Here is a 17,193-nt window from a genome sequence, read left to right as displayed (position 1 = left end):
GTTTTACAACTAAAATTTTGAAAAAAAAAAAAAGGCTTGTTATTCTAATGCTGCAATAATTTGTATAATTTAAGTTTTTGATAAACTAGATAGTATCAAAATTAGTTGCCCTCCCTATTGATGTTCATCTTCAAACAATCCAATTTTCATTTATAATTTTTAAATTTTAATCAATACCAAGTGAGTGATAAAAATAAATACTTGCCTACGTCCACGTAGCTCTTGGTTTCATTTCAATAATTTCACATTGCCTCTTGGCTTCCTTCGTTTCACACGGTATGAAACATAATTGTTTTCTATAAAATTTCAGGATAAAACACTTCCTGATAAATAACCATAGTTTGAATAGGATTTTCCACTTATCAAATGTAGTTTTCTTTTGACCTGTCTTTTCTAATGCTAACAAACTCAATAAGACACAAAATACTATGTTGTGGGTTGCGTTAATTTGATATGAGAATAGTTGTGGTTGCGTTAGAGTTGGATTGTTTAAGTTTGGAGGAGTGAAGAGAGACAGGATGAGTAGAGCCTGGTTTGGATACAGCGTCCACGTTCACATTTGTCCCTCTTGTGCGTTTTCAGCGCTTTTTTTTTTTTTTTTTTTTTTAGACCAACGCCTAGTGCACTATTCATGAGACATCAACAGTACACCAAAGCATATGAACAGTAAAAAAAGAGTGAACAGTAATTTTTCACACATTTAAAAATTGTTTTGCTACAGTGTTTTCAGTTTTCAGCAAAATAAATTGTATCCAAACAGACCTTTAGAGAGTCTCCCAAACAAAGAGGAAGCAGAGAAATGGAGAAGAGCTGTTGTCTTTGCTTGAGAGTTTTTTCTCACTTCAAAAATAAAGATTAATTTATTGTTCATGTTAGAAAAGTAACAAACATTTTCTAAAAAATATATACTCATACTAAAAACTCAATTATCTAATTTCATTTTTAAAAAATTTTATAAAAATATGGTACTAAATACATTTGCTTACATCATGAGTACTTAAAACATGTGTTTTTCCAACATTTTTTAAAGTACAATTTTTTCTTTCCAATTTTCTTTTGTTGTGTTTCTATTTTTTTTTTTCTTTCATTGCGGCATTTGATGATTTTTTTATTATATAAAAATAAATAAATAAAAAATTGTCCAATGTGATTGACTGATTTCAGTACTTCAAATCAGCTTTAAAAAAAAAAACTGCAACTTTTAATAGTTGAAAATTTATATATATATATTCTCTTCTTTCAACTTTACTTTTATATGGTTCAAAAATACCTTCATTAATGAAGGATACTTTATTTAGAAATAATGTCATAAATATCAAATGTCAAATAACAAATTTCATTTTGAATTCAAAAAGAAAACTTCTAAAATTTAGAATTTTTTCCCCTTTACGCTCAAAAAAGAAATTACAGTTACTGCTCATTTCTAGGCTCTAGAGTTTATCCTTTTTATTTGTTTGAAAGATAAAAATATATATTTCTAAATTATAATAGATGCAAATTATTAACCTTTACAAAAAAAAATAGAAGAGCATCTGAACTTGCGCAATGTGCATGCTTAGAAGATAGTATGTATATTGTAGGTGGGCAAAAACACTTAAGCCCTCCTAGAATAGAGAGTCTATGTATGATGGCCCAATACAATTAATTTGTTAGAGAGTAGGTTTCCGAAGTCAACCTTGATATGCTTATATGGTTTAACTTTTAAGTGAATGGAAAAACATTACATAAATTACAATAGAGAAGTAGATTTTTAAATTAACACTTCCTCGAGTTAGGTTGAGGAACAGCAGTTCATATAATATTCAAATTTTAGTTATAGGGTAATGTTGCACAAGGTATATTTTCAATTTTTCATCCCTCTATTTAAAGGGGTTTCCTCTTCTTATATAGCTAACTGGATTGCATCCTACCCTTCCACTTGTACGGCTATTGATTTTTTTTTGGGATACTTGTCCAATCAAGGTTCTGCTAAAGGTGGTAGAATGAGCTGCAAGCTGTGAGGACACTATTCAAGAGTCATTCTACCATCAATGCAGCCAATTGAGTTGGTATAGTGCATTAAATGCGGTGATAATGGGTACTTTATCCAGTTATTTCCTTTATTCTTCGCATGCATGTCTTTATCGTCTTTCTCAGTATTTTGTCTTTTGGTCTAATGTGGCCTGCTTGACGCTTCTCGAGGAACGCTTGCTCCTTGGGCAATCGACCTCTTCGTTATTTATTCTCGGGCTCTCATTATGTATTGGGTTAGGACTAATGTAGGGATGGACCCTTCCACCTCCTCGGACTGGGCCCAAGGGCTCTATTCTGTACTTGGATCTTAACCCCCCCCCCCCTCGATACACACACACATTTGTATTTGTTGCTAATTTTCAAATTGGAAAAATGTTGTTGAATTTTTAAATTATTTATTTAACAGTATAATGTACGGTGTACCGTTCAAATTATTAATTTCGAGCATCCACAGTAGTGGAGCTAAATATTTAGCTATTTAGCTTCACCAAAAATTACTTTATCTATTTTACCTACACACATGCTGTAGCAGGGGATCTATTTTAAATTTCAACACAATAAAATAATATAAACATTACAATAAAATATTATAACCATTACAATAAAATAATATATCTCACTACCCAAAAAAACCAACCACAACCACCTCTACCATCAACCACAGTCACAACCACCACCAACACTACCACCACCAGTCCATGGCAGGAGAAAAAAAAAACCCAATCTCCAATCTTTTTCCTCTGCCACTGCCACAACCACAATCACAACCACCACCACCACCACCAGTCCACAGCAGGGAAAAAAAAAAAAACCCCAAATCTCCAATCTTTTTCCTTAGCCACGGCCATAACCACAACCATAACCACCACCACCACCACCAGCAGGGAAAAAAAAAAACCAAATCTCCAATCTTTTTCCTCAGCCACGACCACAACCAAAACCACCACCACCACCAGTCCACAGTAAAAAAAAAAAAAAAAAAAAAAACCACCACGAGCAAGCACTTCGATCACGTCGTTGAGCTAGGTTGATAGAAAGGGTGGATCGGCGGCTTGGGAGACCGAAGTTAAGAGAGTGAGAGACTGGAGTGAGAGGCCAGAGTGAGAGACTGGAGTGAGAGACCGGATAGAGATGTTCAAAGATGAGATGAGATGAGAGAGAGAGAGAGAGGCATTATTTTAATCAACTGGTTGATTAAAATAATATATATATATATATATAGCTCTCATGAACGGTGCACATCTATTTGTGGAGCTAAAAAAAATAGATTTAGCTCCACTGCTGGAGCATTTTTTTGTGACTGGGGAGCTAAAATATATCAATATACCTATAATAGCACCACTGTTGTGAGTGCTCTAAATGGAGTCTAAATCTTCTGGACCACTTTTTGTGTATCACTTTATGTTCTACCAATCACTACTTACCATGTGTATGATTGTTTTCCATTTTAAACTTCAACTATTCTATAAGGAAAGTAAAATGAAAATATGGTAAGTAGTAATTGGTGGAACATAAAATAGTATACAAAAAGTGGTATAGAAAATTTGAACACCTCTAAACGACTGTGCATCGGACAAACTTTAAATTCAAGTTTTAAATTTTACCCCTCAAAAAAAAAAAAAAAAAATCAAGTTTTAATAATGCCGTCTAATCTTTTAAAAAAAATTAAAATCTTCAAAACAATTCAAAATTTCAAAAACACACTCGAACGTTTCTGTCTCCGCATTCTGCACCAAGACATAAGGTCCAACACTCCAACTTTACTCTCTTCCATTTGTCAGAGAAAGAAACAATGTCAGACTATTTCCCAGCTGAAATTATCGTCGAAATCTTCTCACGCCTGCCTGTGAAGTCGCTCATCAGATTCAGTTGCGTTTCTAAGACTTAGTGCTCTCTTATTTCAAGCCATGACTTCATCAAAATGCACCTTAATCGGTCTCTCTCATCCACCAAAAACCCACCTTACCTTATCTTTCGTCATTACGATGACAAAATGGAGAAAGAGTGGTTCACTCTCCTCTCTTCCAATGACCCATTCCCTCACAACCATTTTTCCAAACACCTAGACTGCAAGTGGGTTTTTCGCGAACACAATCGCCGTGTTCTTGAGAAAGAAATGAAAAAGAAAGGATTTTTCGCATACCCATCAGATTTCAAAGAATTGCACTTCCCATACAGGAGCTTTATGAAGCAAAACTTGTACATTGTTGGTTCATCCAACGGCCTAGTTTGTCTCTTGAATGATACTCCTGATGACCAAACTGACCTTGTTGCACTTCTCTGGAACCCTTCTATTCGCAAATCCATATTCCTTCCGTGTCCTGGCGTTAAATTTTATCCTAGCCTTCATCCTATGCAGTATATTGGGTTCGGCTATGACCCTATAACTGATGATTACAAATTAGTGAGACTTGTGTATCTTTATGATTTGTTTGATCAATATTCGGACGGAAAAAAATATTTTCCTGTGCCTGACTTTCAGATTTATACGCTTAGGACCGGTGCTTGGCGCACTATTACCGGCCATAGTTGTCAGAATATTGCAGACCAGAGCTTTTCAGTGCTTTTGAATGGGTCGATCCACTGGTTCGGGCACACTCGAGAGCACAATGGCGATTTCCATAATGCTAATAGTGCGTCTCACAATGTGATCTTGTCATTCGATATAGGGAATGAGGATTTTCATGAAATGGCCGTGCCTAAGAGTTTGGAAGAAGTGCATAGATTCAATATGAAGGTTGCGGTGCTTGATGGGTTGCTTGCGCTTGTCCCATATAGGGATCAAGCTTTTGGCGGGTTTTGCTCAGTGTGGGTGATGAAAGAGTATGGAGTAGCTGAAACTTGGACTAAACTATTTAATCTCAATTTTGGGAATGTGCTAGGCTTTACAATGAATGGTGAAGTTCTAGTAACTAAGTCTGGGAAATTGCGTATTTATGATCCCAATAGCCAAAGGACTTTGAATCCTCACATCCATGCCCAACCTGAGTCATTTTATTTTGATACTTATATGGAGAGTCTTGTTCTACTGAATGTGGAAGATGGAGTAGAGGAATCTTTAGTTCCTCAGTTTGAATCTCTTTTCTATGGTCATTGACATCGGCATTCTGCAGTCTCTCACATGGGTTTACTGTCTTTCAAAATTGGGGTAAGATTTAAGCAAGCATGAAAAGGTAAGTTCTTGACAAACAAGTGCTGTAATTATTTTTAGTAGTTGGTTACTTTTTTGCTTATCATTAAAAGATGTTTAGCTTCCCTGCAAATTTTCCCTTTTTGAATTTCTTACACTGTAATTTATAATTCTATGCCAAGAATCTTGTAGCTCAATTGGTTAGCATTTCTTGATATTTTTAATGAATATATCCAAGGTTCAAATTCCCCTAGACCCAACTATCAAAATATATATATATATATATTTTTTTTTAAAATTATAATTCTATGGTGGCTTGTGTGCTTGAGTCATCCCCTTCTTTTTTATATGAAAAATTATTAAAATAAAGAAGAAAATCTCAGTTTTCAAAACTTTTTGATGCCTGGTTGTTGGTTGAATGTGTTATATTCTTTTGAATGAGGTAAATGTGCTCATAATTGTTCGTCACTCCTACCTCATTTACAATGCTGCCCCAGATGTGATTCTCTTGAATTTACCTTACATTTTTTAAGGCAATGCTAATGGACACAATTGCCTTGGCATCAATTACAACCTGCAGACTTAATCATTTTGTTTTCCTTGTAAACCATTTTTTATTGGTGTCATTTTAGTATGAACTTATATGCCACTTCACAAATAACACAGACTATCATTCAAAATGCCTTAAGAGTTCTATTATCGTGCATATAATATAATTCTCTTCACACTAAAATCACTTTTTGGACCCCTTCTCCCATTAACAAGCACTAAATTGAATAGAGATGGTAGCTTGAAAGGAAACCCAAGCCCTTCAAATACAGGAGGCATTAATTAGAGATCATTTTGGCCATTGGATAGTAGTCATTTTCATAAATATAGTACATTCCACTGGCGTTACTGCATAATTATAGGCTGTTAGGGATGGCTTAATTCCAGCTTGGAACATGGTTTTACCAATATATTTCTTGCAATAAACTCTCTTTAGGTATATAGTTTGCTAAATAATCATTCACAAATCCTGCCTTGTTATGACACTTTGGTTTTTGATTGCAGGGCATTACTAGCTAGGGATTGACATGTTAATGTGAAGCCTATATATATAGGGAAGCCAATAGGTGTGCTGATTGCTTAACTCCATTAAGCGGCCAACTTTTGTAGCCTTTTTGTATCCACTGGCATTATCCATGGTTCTGTATATTGACTATCTTTGGGACACTCAAAGGTTAGCTACTTGTAGGCTTCTTTGAACAGTTTATTATGTATTACTTTTGTACCACCTCTACTTAATGATTGTGTCACCCTATCGGAATTATGTCCAAAGCAGATGTTGTCTTCAGTTGGTGACTTTTCTTTGTCTTGCCTTGAAAATATTATCCAAGATTGGTTTTCAACTAAAATTGCTGCTCAACTCGGTTGGAATTTGGAGTGTGGTGAGAGGCCCTAATCAACTTATTGAACTTTCTATAGATGTACTAAGCATAAAATGGATCAAGTATTCAAGTGGGACTTTTAGATCTACTTTGACTATAGGCACAACGATAGACCCCTTTTTACTGGTAAGTTTTATAATTTAGACCTAGAAATGGGGCCATCAAGCTTGCTAGTGCATGCAGTATCTCAACTCTGATCTCACATTATATAAGCATATCCTAACATGAACTAATGGATTCAAGAATGTGCCAAGGACGGAATTTTTAAAAAATTCTAGCCAGTAGTCTTTTGGTCTTTAAATCCCTGCCTGGCTGCTTATATGTGTAATTTTACAAAGTTGCAGCTTTATATTGGTTAAAAAAATGATCATGTTAGAACCTATTTGGCATTAGCTTTAGCTTTAGCTTTTAGCTTTTAATTTTTATGTACAGCTTTTTAAAATCTTATTTTTATCTAGCATTTTCTCACTATCAAATGCTGATAGATACAATGCTTTATGTTAATGCTTTTGATGCTTTTGGGAGTGAACGATGAATAACTTCTTAGTTTGGACACAAAGCACTAATGATTATAAATTTATAATCCTTATGAAAGAAGTTCCGCAAGTTCCTTGCGGTTTACATTCACCACATCTTCATTTGCAAGATACAAAGTAGGCAAAAATCATGAATTTTCTCTTAATCTAGCTGGCCCCAATTTGGAAAGCAAACATATAGCTCCTCCATCGTTACACCTTGACATTTTCCCAAACCCTTTTTAAGCCAGCTTGAGCTTCCATGATCCTTAACAGCAGATATAGTAACCAAAGGAAGATTAAGAGACGGGGTTGATGAAAGAAGTAGCAAACATTGCAAGCATATCTTGCCCTTGTTTAGTTTGTATTTATGTCTATATATTTCTCAAAGCAGATTGTGTCACAGTCATAGTGAACGAAAGTTTGAAGGTCTGAAATGTAGGCCAGGGAAGAGCAAGTGTTGATTGAACCAGAGCGGCATACTCAAGTGAGTTCGTTAAAGAGGATCCTTGTCGAGATTGGATTTGGCATTATTGATATTAGAGAGATTGTGGATTGATGATGGTAGATGAGAATAATAAAAGATTTCTTATTAATAAAAATTTATTATTATTATTAGACTGTAGAGTAGGATATTGTTATCATCTTAGAGCATTCCCATCTGGAAATGTCATCCTATCCTATTTTATCATCCCAAAAAGCTATTTTATCAATTATACCATACCATTTTACAATACACCCAATATCCCATTTCTTATTTACATCATCCATTCATTAAAATATTATTTTCACAATCTCTTTCTCTCTCTTCCTCTCTCTTCTCTCTTTCTTTTCCCTCAGTCTCTCTTCCTCTTCATTTTTCTGGGTCTAAAAGATCACCACCATCGTAAAATCTTGACTTAAAAATCTAGCCACCACTAAGAAAACAAAAAACTAACAACCATTGTCACTCACATCCCAGCAAACCCACCACGCCACTAGCTAGCAACCACCACCACAACCACAATAGCCACCACCACGCCACCACCATGCCAACCACCAACAACAACCACCAGAAGAAACAACCACCACAAAAACCATCAATAAAAAAAAAAAAAAAAAAAAAAAAACACAAAGAAATCGCCAAAAATCACAACGAACAACCACAACAAACAGCCACTACAAGAACCACCAAGAGAAAAAAAAAAAAAAACACACACACACACACACACACACACACATACACAAAGAAACCCACAACATTGATCTCATCGACAACAAAGAAACCCACCAAGAGATCAGCCACCACTGTTGTTCTCGTTGACAACAACCACAACGTCAAACCCAGAAACCCACCATCGTCGATCTAGAAACCAACCACGTCGATCTCCAACTCAACCGCGCCACCACGTCGATTTTGCCGATCACGGTGGAGCTTCGTTGATTATAGAGTGAATTTGGAGTCTAGACTATGGTAGTGGTATTAGGGAGAGACAGAGAGATGATAGAGAAGAGGGAGAAAGAGAGGAAAGTGAGTGAGAGACAGAGAAAGATAGAGAGAGATGAGAGACCGTGAATGAGAGAGAAAAGCCCGATATGAATAAAATATTAATATAATCTTTTGGCATAGTGCTACAGTACCATCATACATTTACGATGGTACTGTAGCACTATGCCAAAAAAAATTACAATTTTTCAAGTTTAGCCTTCCGGCTAGTGAGACAAATTGGGCCTTAATACTAAAATATGCTTACATTTGGCACTTACAAGCCCAGCTGTGAATGTTCTGATTATATTAGACAAGATTGGATGAGGTCCAACTTGTTTCAATATGAATCTAAATTGAGTGAAAATGCCTTTCAGGGATCAATTAACCACTAGGCAGCTAATTGAGAGTATGTTTTCAAATAAATATTTAGATGTCTAAATTGCCAAAGCCTAAATGTATGCCACATGCTCACACTTCATATTGTATGCCACAAGCTCATGATTAGGTGTGTTATTCGCACTTCTATCTATATTTAGCTTAACTGATGTGTGCGGAATGCGGATGCTACCAATATTATTATTATGATTTTTTATTATTTGGTTTTTCATTGTGATGGAACAAAGATGAAAAAATAATTATAATAAAATAATCTGCAACATTATTTATAATTGTGGCTCTGATTTTTCCAGTGATAATTGTTTATTTTGGAAAATTAGTGAGTTTCTTGCAAATCATATTTTCCAAATGGCAAGATAAAACAATTTGTCCTAAGAGATTGTAGCAGCATTTAATTTGGGCATCACATTAGTCTTACACCAGATGGATAGATTTTGCCCCCTCCCCCTCTAGTCTAACAAGTTGCTACTTACAAAAAGACCAAAAATGGCCCTTAAGCCTCTAAAGTTTTGAGGGGAATATTTATGTGATATTGTTATATGTATAAAAATTAAAAGAATTTTTAAGTATTGAGGGGAATATTTATGTTTTGTGTTGCCCTAAAAGTCTAAACACCCCCCCCCCCCTCCCCACCAAAAAAAAAGAGATTTAAGTGTTAGACTCAAAACATTAAATAGGGTTAAGAGTTATCCATTTAACATTTTACACATAAAACAATACCACATAAAGGTTTTGTATATTTTCCCTTGATAATATGAGTTTAATGATATTTTAATAAATGTTCAATGTTATATCTACAAAGATTTTGTTGAATAGATACAGTAGTTTTATTCTTATAACTAATGCCAATCTCTTCAATTTATTCATAAAACTAAGCGCATTCATATCAATTTTTACAAATTTTTAGTTAAAATTTAGCTACAAGAAATTTTTAATACATGTTCAATGATGATAGCTATGAAGTTTTTGTTGAATAAATACGATAGTTTTATTCATTGAACTAAGAGCACTTAAATCAACCTTTTCGATTAAGATGCCATCATCGTCCGACGAAGTTGAAGCTCTTGCAGCGGTTCGAGCTATCACCCTTGCTATGGACCTCAATCTACCCTCTTTTATTGTTGAGGGAGACTCCGAAGTGGTTATTTCGGCCTTAAGGAAAAAAGAAGACTCTTTTTCTTCTTTTGGCCATTTGATTTCTTCCGTCAAGCAAATTTTAGTTAACTGTAACTGCATTTCTTTTTCTCATACCCGTAGATCGGGGAACTCAGTTGCTCATTCTTTAGCTAAATTCGCAAAAACTATTGATGGTGTACTAGTGTGGATGGAGGATGTTCCACCACCTATTTTGGATGTTCTCTTAGCCGACTTTGGCTGATGTTTTTAATAAGATGAAGATGGATTCTCAAAAAAAAAAAATAAAAAAAATCAACCTTTTCAATTTTTACATAAAATATAACTAAGATCATTCATATTAACTTCTTCAAATTTTTGGTTAAATTTAAGCTGATTTTTTTTTCTTTATTAGTTCAGTTTATTTTTCACAAACTCTGTTCTTTTATTCTCTATTCTTTTTCTTAGACCCATTTAAATATTTGTTTTATCATTTTCTAAATTCAGAAATTAAACAAAGTACCATGAAAAAAAAAAATCTAACAAAGTTTAAATGCAACTAATTCACAGCCAACATTAACAACAGTAAGCTTTTCTAATACTACAAATTTTCAAACATGAACACCTCAAACGGCAAGCTTCTCACTGTTCTCTACTCCAATCTCCGCTCAACAATCTCCACCTTCTCCCTCCATAGCACCCAAACCCATATGAAAATGATTTTTTTTTTTTTTTTTTGATGATTTGTTTTAGTTCGTTTCACAGAGTTTGTGATTTTTGGTACTCATGTACTCATCAGTGGATAAATGAAACCGGGTAGGATATAATGGAAGTAGTTGGGTGGGCCGGTCCGTTGAACAACCTTAGCCCAAATTAAACTCCTAGGTAAACTTCTTTTAGGTTTTCACTTAGCACAGTTCATACTAAGCTAAGCTAATTAAGAGCACTCACATTGAAGATGCTAAAAATGACCTAAAAGTTATTTTAACAATCAAAACACAAAAAAAAGCAAGCTATATCAACGGTGCTAAATTTAAAAAATTTAGCAACCAAGCTACAGTAAATCTTTGACACTTTATTGTAGCTCTAAAGTTATTAAAATTTTTTTTTTATTTTAATGTGTTGATGATTGTGATTATTGTTTATTGTTTAGATATATTATTTCATGGTGTTGTTTATATTATTTTAATGTGTTGAATATTCAAAATAAAATATTTGATGTATTATAAAATGGGGTGTTAAAATAGATAGAATAGTATTTTGAGTCATTAAAAACTAATTTTTAGCAATCTTGTTGTGAATGCTATACTACATGGTATATAAGTATAAGAGTACTGTAGGATTTATACTACATCCCTAACCCTAACCCTAATCCTGATCTGCACAATCTCAGATTCTCACATTCTCATACGCAGAGAAGTAGAAAAGAAAAATGTCGGACTATCTGCCGGCGGAGCTGATTGTTGAAATCCTAATACGAGTACCAGCGAAGATAGTGCCGAGGTGCAAGTGCGTTTGCAAAAGATGGAACTCTCTCATCTCTAACCCTCACTTTGCCACCACCTATCTCGCTCACAGCAAACAACGCCCATATCATCTGTTTCGTCGTTTGGACCAAGAAACCGGGGAAGAACTTTTCACTCTGCATCCTTCTGATAATCCAGATAATCCTTTCCCTCGCAACTATCACCTCAAGAATCTGAATCGTAGCGACCCGGCCTTTCATATCAATCTCCTTCGTCTTGCACAAGAAGTAAAAGACAAAGGAGGCTTCTTTGGATGCTCATCAGATTACATTAAGTTGAATTGTCCATACAAAATTAAAGCCAGATACGGCCAATACTTCCACGAAATAGTAGGTTCAGTCAATGGACTAATTTGTATGGTTGATTCTTCTTATTTTTCAATAGATGATAACTATTATCTCTGGAACCCTTCAATTAATAGATCCATGCAACTCCCACGTCCCAAATATCATGATCAGCCAAAAAGTAATTCTTTTTTTGGGTTTGGATATCACGCTCCAACCGATGATTACATATTGGTGAGACTTACGTATTTGAAGTACTGTTATTCACCTGTGGTTGACATTTATACGCTTAACACAGGTGGGTGGTGCTCTGCTAAAGCCCAGCCAAGTGCTCAGTATATAATTGATTCATTCGGGTCCGTTGTTGTGAATGGAGCGCTCCACTGGCTTGCCTACACCCCAGAGTATGCTTACCACAATTTGATTGTGTCATTCGATTTGGGGAATGAGGGGAATGAGGTTGTTTTTCATGAAGTGCCTGTACCTAAGATTTTAGAAGGTGCCCCTCCATTATCGATGATGAATATAGCAGTGCTTAATGGATTACTTACTCTACACGGAGGGCAGCCGGAGCAGTCTGTCGACCGTGGTGGCCGTGAGGATTGGTTGGTGAAGGAGCATGCTGTTTGGGTGATGAAAGAGTATAATGTTGTGAAATCTTGGACTAAATTATATGTTATTGATGTCGGTGAAAATTTTGTAAGGGTGGTAGGTTTTAAGAAAAATGGTGAACTTCTAATAACTATGGAAGATGATAAAGATAAAGGCTTGCTTTTGTACGCACCAAATGGCCGCCGTGGAAGACCTTGTACTGATCTTTACATCTCTGGCTTATCAAGATCTTTCTATTTGGATAATTACGTGGAGAGCCTAGTTCTTTTGAAGAAGAATACAGAGAAGTAAAGCCGTAAAGGTAAAGAAACATGATGCCAAATTTGCTGTCAGTATCACTATCAGTTTCAATTTTGCTGTAACGCATCCCTTGTGCTTTAAGACAGAGTATACTACTATTCTATACTCTGATAACCTTGCTTTTGATCATATAATAACAAACAAAAAGGCCTCAGTAATGTATTTATTTTAATTTCCTCAGTTAGTATCACTTTTCTAGTGGTAATATTGGGCATTCTAAAGTCATTAACATAGGTTTATTGTTTAATCCAGCTCGAGGCTAATGTGGAGGATCATTTCATACTGTCTTTCAATTAGGAGCAAATAGAAAAAGGTATTTATCAATTATCGATTGCAGTGTGTAATTTGGTTACATCTTTTCTTATTATTGGCAGAAATGTTAAATATTCTTTCTCCCTATTTCTTTCCATTTCCAGCTGGTTACACTGTTAATTTGTAATTCTTTGGTGATCCTTTAGTACATTGATTGTGTAATGGACCTTTCCTGTCTATTAGTTTCCAGTTCAACTTATTAAACAAGCGCAAATTTAACTATCTTATATATGCCCTCCAAAAAAAATCTAAATAGTAAAAAAGATAAATAATAATAAAAAAAAACAATACAATATATTCTCTCTCATGTAAGATAAAAAGAAAAAATAAAGTACGAGATTGGTCCGTCCGGAGGACGAGCTCCCAGGACTTGACCAAGAGCAAGAGAAGATCAAGCAGAGGGCCTTCCCTTCCTTCAAGTGTGCATATCTATAAGTAGTTTCTAGTATTGGATAGGAAAGCAAGACAGTGCATTGTAATGCCATTAATTAATTAGAAAGCCCGACAAAAGCTAGATAGATCGATACTAGAACTCAATTGAGGTCCCCGAAATGTTTATGTGTTCTTCCCAATAAATGAAGGGAATAACTGGATTGAAAAGGAATGAAGATTCGAGCCTATGACCAGTTAGTTAACAGCTAGCCGCTCCACCACTGAGCTAATCAGGAACCTCAGGAGATTAGAAGTTCTATTTGCTCCATAAATTTCCCACCTTTTTTTGGTTTATCCATTACTTACAAATTTTAAAAATTTTCTAATAAACCTGGAAAACTTTGAAACTAAAATTAGGATCTTTGACAAAATGGGATCAAAATAAAAAATCATTAGTATTTCACACAAGACAAATTTATTTCGAGTTTCCATTCAAAGCTTATAAAACTTCTCCTTCTAGCATCAAGCAGGTGTCGGACTATACATCGTGCTACAATTTAGCAAAATCCTGTTTTTAATAAACAATCACTAGTATCTACACTTGAGAATGGCAAGAATCAGAACGTTAAACTGTTTTACAACTTGGAATAAATTTAAAGTGATAATTATGCTAAAACTTAGGATGTGTCATGTGTGTGTATCTCAATATAAAGAAAGAGGGGAAAAAACAAACAAACTTCCACTGATGGAGTAAAACATAACAACTCCATCAAGTAGTTTACGGCTATATATTATTTTAATTTGAGTATGGATAAAGTTGGGTGGGCAACAATGAAATTACTTGGGCTACAAAGGGAAGCAGAGGTTTAATTTCTTTGCAGCAACCAGGTAGTCAAGTTAACTCTTCTTGGGGTTATTTTGAACTTCGATACGTGAGAGAAAACGTAAGACTGCCTGAAGGAAATTGTTAACAAACAAAAATTAGCTATGAATAAGGTTCAAGTGATAGCCTAGTACTAGTAGTAATGACATCCTTTACGGTGTTTTATGTTTTTACATCTGTCTTTTTGGGTTCATATTTTAACTTGGTTTGCATCTGTCTACCTAAGCCTTCTTAAACACATTGTGTCTTTGTTCGTGCTGCCAATAGTCACAGCTTTCACATCCTAAAGTATTAATACTCGGTATCTATTCAGACTAAATTCTCACAACCATGCACATTGAAATTCTTCGCATATTAACAGAACAGATCATGAACTTATTGTGAATTGTGAATGTTCTCTTGAGGATCTGTGGTGATTCAATAGCTATAGGGTGACACACATAAACCAAGATGAACAAAAGGTAAATTATTCAAAATTTTAACTCAAGAAACTTAATCTTCAAGTTTATTATATCTTATGAAAGCTTTCCAAATATATAGTAAGAGTGTGAAAAATCCCGTATGACCTGTATGTAATTGCTGTCATCACTGTTGCCAGGACCTCACCTAGATAATTTATTAAAAGAGAATTTTACACAATCAAACCTGAATTCTTTGGCTTCTATGGTTCCACATCTAATATGCATTGTTTATAAATACTGCTGCTATATGCAACATCCACCATGCATTAAGATCGAGACAATCTTGGATCAACTAATTACAAGGATGGGGAGATAGAGGAACTTATCAAGGAAAAAACAAGGATGGAGAGAATGAAGAGGATATGGTTCATAGAATAAGAGTAGCCTAGGGAAAGTGAAGAAGTGTATGGGGATTATTGTGTAACAATAATGCCTATTAAGTTAGATGAGAGATTCTATATAATTGCACTATAAGACCAATTATGCTATATGGTACAAAATATTAGGGGTGTTAAGAAGCAACATGTTTATTATATAATTAATCATAATTGATATTAAGAATACTTAGATCAGTAGGGATAAGGGATGAAGCTATACCTATAAAGCTAGGCATGACTTCTCTTGAGGAAAAAATAAGGGAGAGTCGGTTAAGATGATTTGGTCATGATTGCAATGAAGACCTCTTAATGCACTAATAAGAAAGAGTTATATAATTCAAGTTAAGAGAGTGAAAAGTAGAAGGGAGAGACTTGAAATAACATGTTTATAAGTAGTGAAGAAGGGTATGTTGATTAGAGATCAATTGAGAGTATGATTGTAAATATGATAGAATGATGGAAAGGAATACATATGGGTGACCCTAATTAGTTCATTTGGAAACATAGTTGATACCAATTTAATTAGGATCAAGGTTTAGTTGATCATTTCACTCTAGTCTACATTCCTTGGTATGTTGTGGTCGTAATTCTCAACATCTGTCTTCTCTTGACACTTGAGAAAAACGTCATTTTATTTTTGTGCTTGGGGCGTTGAACTATTGATTCTATTGAGTAATGACTAGGATGAAGGATAATTTATATGCTTAATCTTAATATTATACTATTACTTTTGTAAATGGTTTTATGCTCAGAGATCGAAATTTTGCTTCGCAGGAAAACTACTGCATGCATGGATTAGACCAGATAATTCATAATAGTCAACTAATATATAATTACGTAGCATATTCTTTTTTATGTCCACCAAATCTTGCCATCAAAGTGTTGAACTCAAGTAACTTGCATAGACCCTTATACGATAGAGCTTGTATTTGATGCCTTTTTTGTAAACCAACTTGCAAAATGTGCTATCGAGTACTGCTTTCATGTCTGTAGCTCTGGTCTTCTATTCAAGTAAAATTCCAATTATGGCCCAAGGGTATTTGTGCTATTTTATACAATAGAGCTTGCATTTGGTGCCCTTTTTTTGAACCAACCTGCAAAATGTGGTATTAACATTATTTTCTGTTTTCATGTCTGTAGCTCTGGTCTGGTCTACAGTTCAAGCAAAATTCCAATTACGGCTCAAGGGTATTTGTGCTATTTTATAGCCCTCAGAAAGTTTTTGCTGAAAAACTCAATACCATCTGTTGAGTGTATATGAATTTCATATTTGAGGATGAGCTCATTTTTACCAAATTAATTAGCTGACAGGGATCAAAAAGGTTCTTGCTGAATTAGCATTTTGTTGACCATATTAATTATATGCTTGTCAAGGTTGGGCTCTACAGTTTGGCTGCGCGAAGTTGATTAGTTTAGTTGATTAGCTGTGTTTGAATGTGAAGCTTTTACGGGCTGGTTAGGTGTAGAAAAGATGGAGGATAAGAAGGGGGGGGGGGGGGGGGGGGTTTAGAATTTTAAAACTGTTTGCAATATTAGTAATTACTAGTTGCATATTCATGTGATGCATGTCAATATTTTTTGAAAAAACAAATATAGGTAAACTAGATTAATAGCATATAGAATTAGTAAAAGAACTTAGAACATCAAATTTAAAATCTTAAGGCTAGATTGAAAAAATGAAACTATGCTCGTGTGATCACATTAATCCTTACCTTAAACCATTTTATGGGGCTAGTTTAGTGATTCTTAAAACCTTAACAAACATTAACATTTTGGAGTACTCAGGTTTTAGGGCCATGAGTCCTATAGTCACAGGTTTTAGGCCACATTAGAAAGCACGGCCTAAAAAAACGCGGCTATAGACTATGGCCACGTTTTTTTGACATATAGTCGCGTTTTAAAAACGTGGCCATAGAGCATTTTTTTTGTAGTGGGTAACTTTTAAGGGATTTTTCTATGTATATGCTCAAGAGAATTGTAAAGTAATCGAAGAGTACACCA

The 17,193-nt window shown here is 34.7% G+C and overlaps 2 protein-coding genes across 4 annotated transcripts; both read left to right on the top strand.

Moving 5' to 3' along the window:
- Nucleotides 1–3,717: 3,717 nt before the first annotated feature.
- Nucleotides 3,718–6,824, top strand: LOC126695613 (F-box/kelch-repeat protein At3g06240-like). Of its 3 annotated transcripts, XM_050392435.1 has the most exons (3): nt 3,718–5,186; nt 6,197–6,365; nt 6,468–6,824. In XM_050392435.1, exon 1 carries the CDS (start codon nt 3,935–3,937, stop codon nt 5,108–5,110), a length of 1,176 nt encoding a protein of 391 aa, XP_050248392.1. In that variant the 5' UTR covers nt 3,718–3,934; the 3' UTR covers nt 5,111–5,186; nt 6,197–6,365; nt 6,468–6,824. The 3 variants fall into 3 exon arrangements, with proteins under 3 accessions (XP_050248392.1, XP_050248393.1, XP_050248391.1); XM_050392436.1 differs by having other exon boundaries at nt 3,718–5,161; nt 6,197–6,824; XM_050392434.1 differs by having other exon boundaries at nt 6,197–6,824.
- Nucleotides 6,825–11,431: 4,607 nt separating this feature from the next.
- On the top strand, nt 11,432–16,567 carry LOC126695608 (F-box/kelch-repeat protein At3g23880-like). Its single transcript, XM_050392427.1, has 3 exons — nt 11,432–12,788; nt 13,040–13,100; nt 16,333–16,567. Exon 1 carries the CDS (start codon nt 11,498–11,500, stop codon nt 12,776–12,778), a length of 1,281 nt encoding a protein of 426 aa, XP_050248384.1. The 5' UTR covers nt 11,432–11,497; the 3' UTR covers nt 12,779–12,788; nt 13,040–13,100; nt 16,333–16,567.
- Nucleotides 16,568–17,193: the final 626 nt, after the last annotated feature.

This window comes from Quercus robur, chromosome 8 (assembly GCF_932294415.1).
Source record: "Quercus robur chromosome 8, dhQueRobu3.1, whole genome shotgun sequence".
In the NCBI taxonomy this organism is placed as follows: domain Eukaryota; kingdom Viridiplantae; phylum Streptophyta; class Magnoliopsida; order Fagales; family Fagaceae; genus Quercus; species Quercus robur.
This window is presented reverse-complemented; position numbering and strand designations above follow the sequence as displayed.

What these genes read in the sequence shown, in the direction of transcription:
- LOC126695613 (XM_050392436.1), top strand. Translation starts at nt 3,935, where the DNA reads ATGCACCTTAATCGGTCTCTCTCATCCACCAAAAACCCACCTTACCTT.
- LOC126695608 (XM_050392427.1), top strand. Translation starts at nt 11,498, where the DNA reads ATGTCGGACTATCTGCCGGCGGAGCTGATTGTTGAAATCCTAATACGA.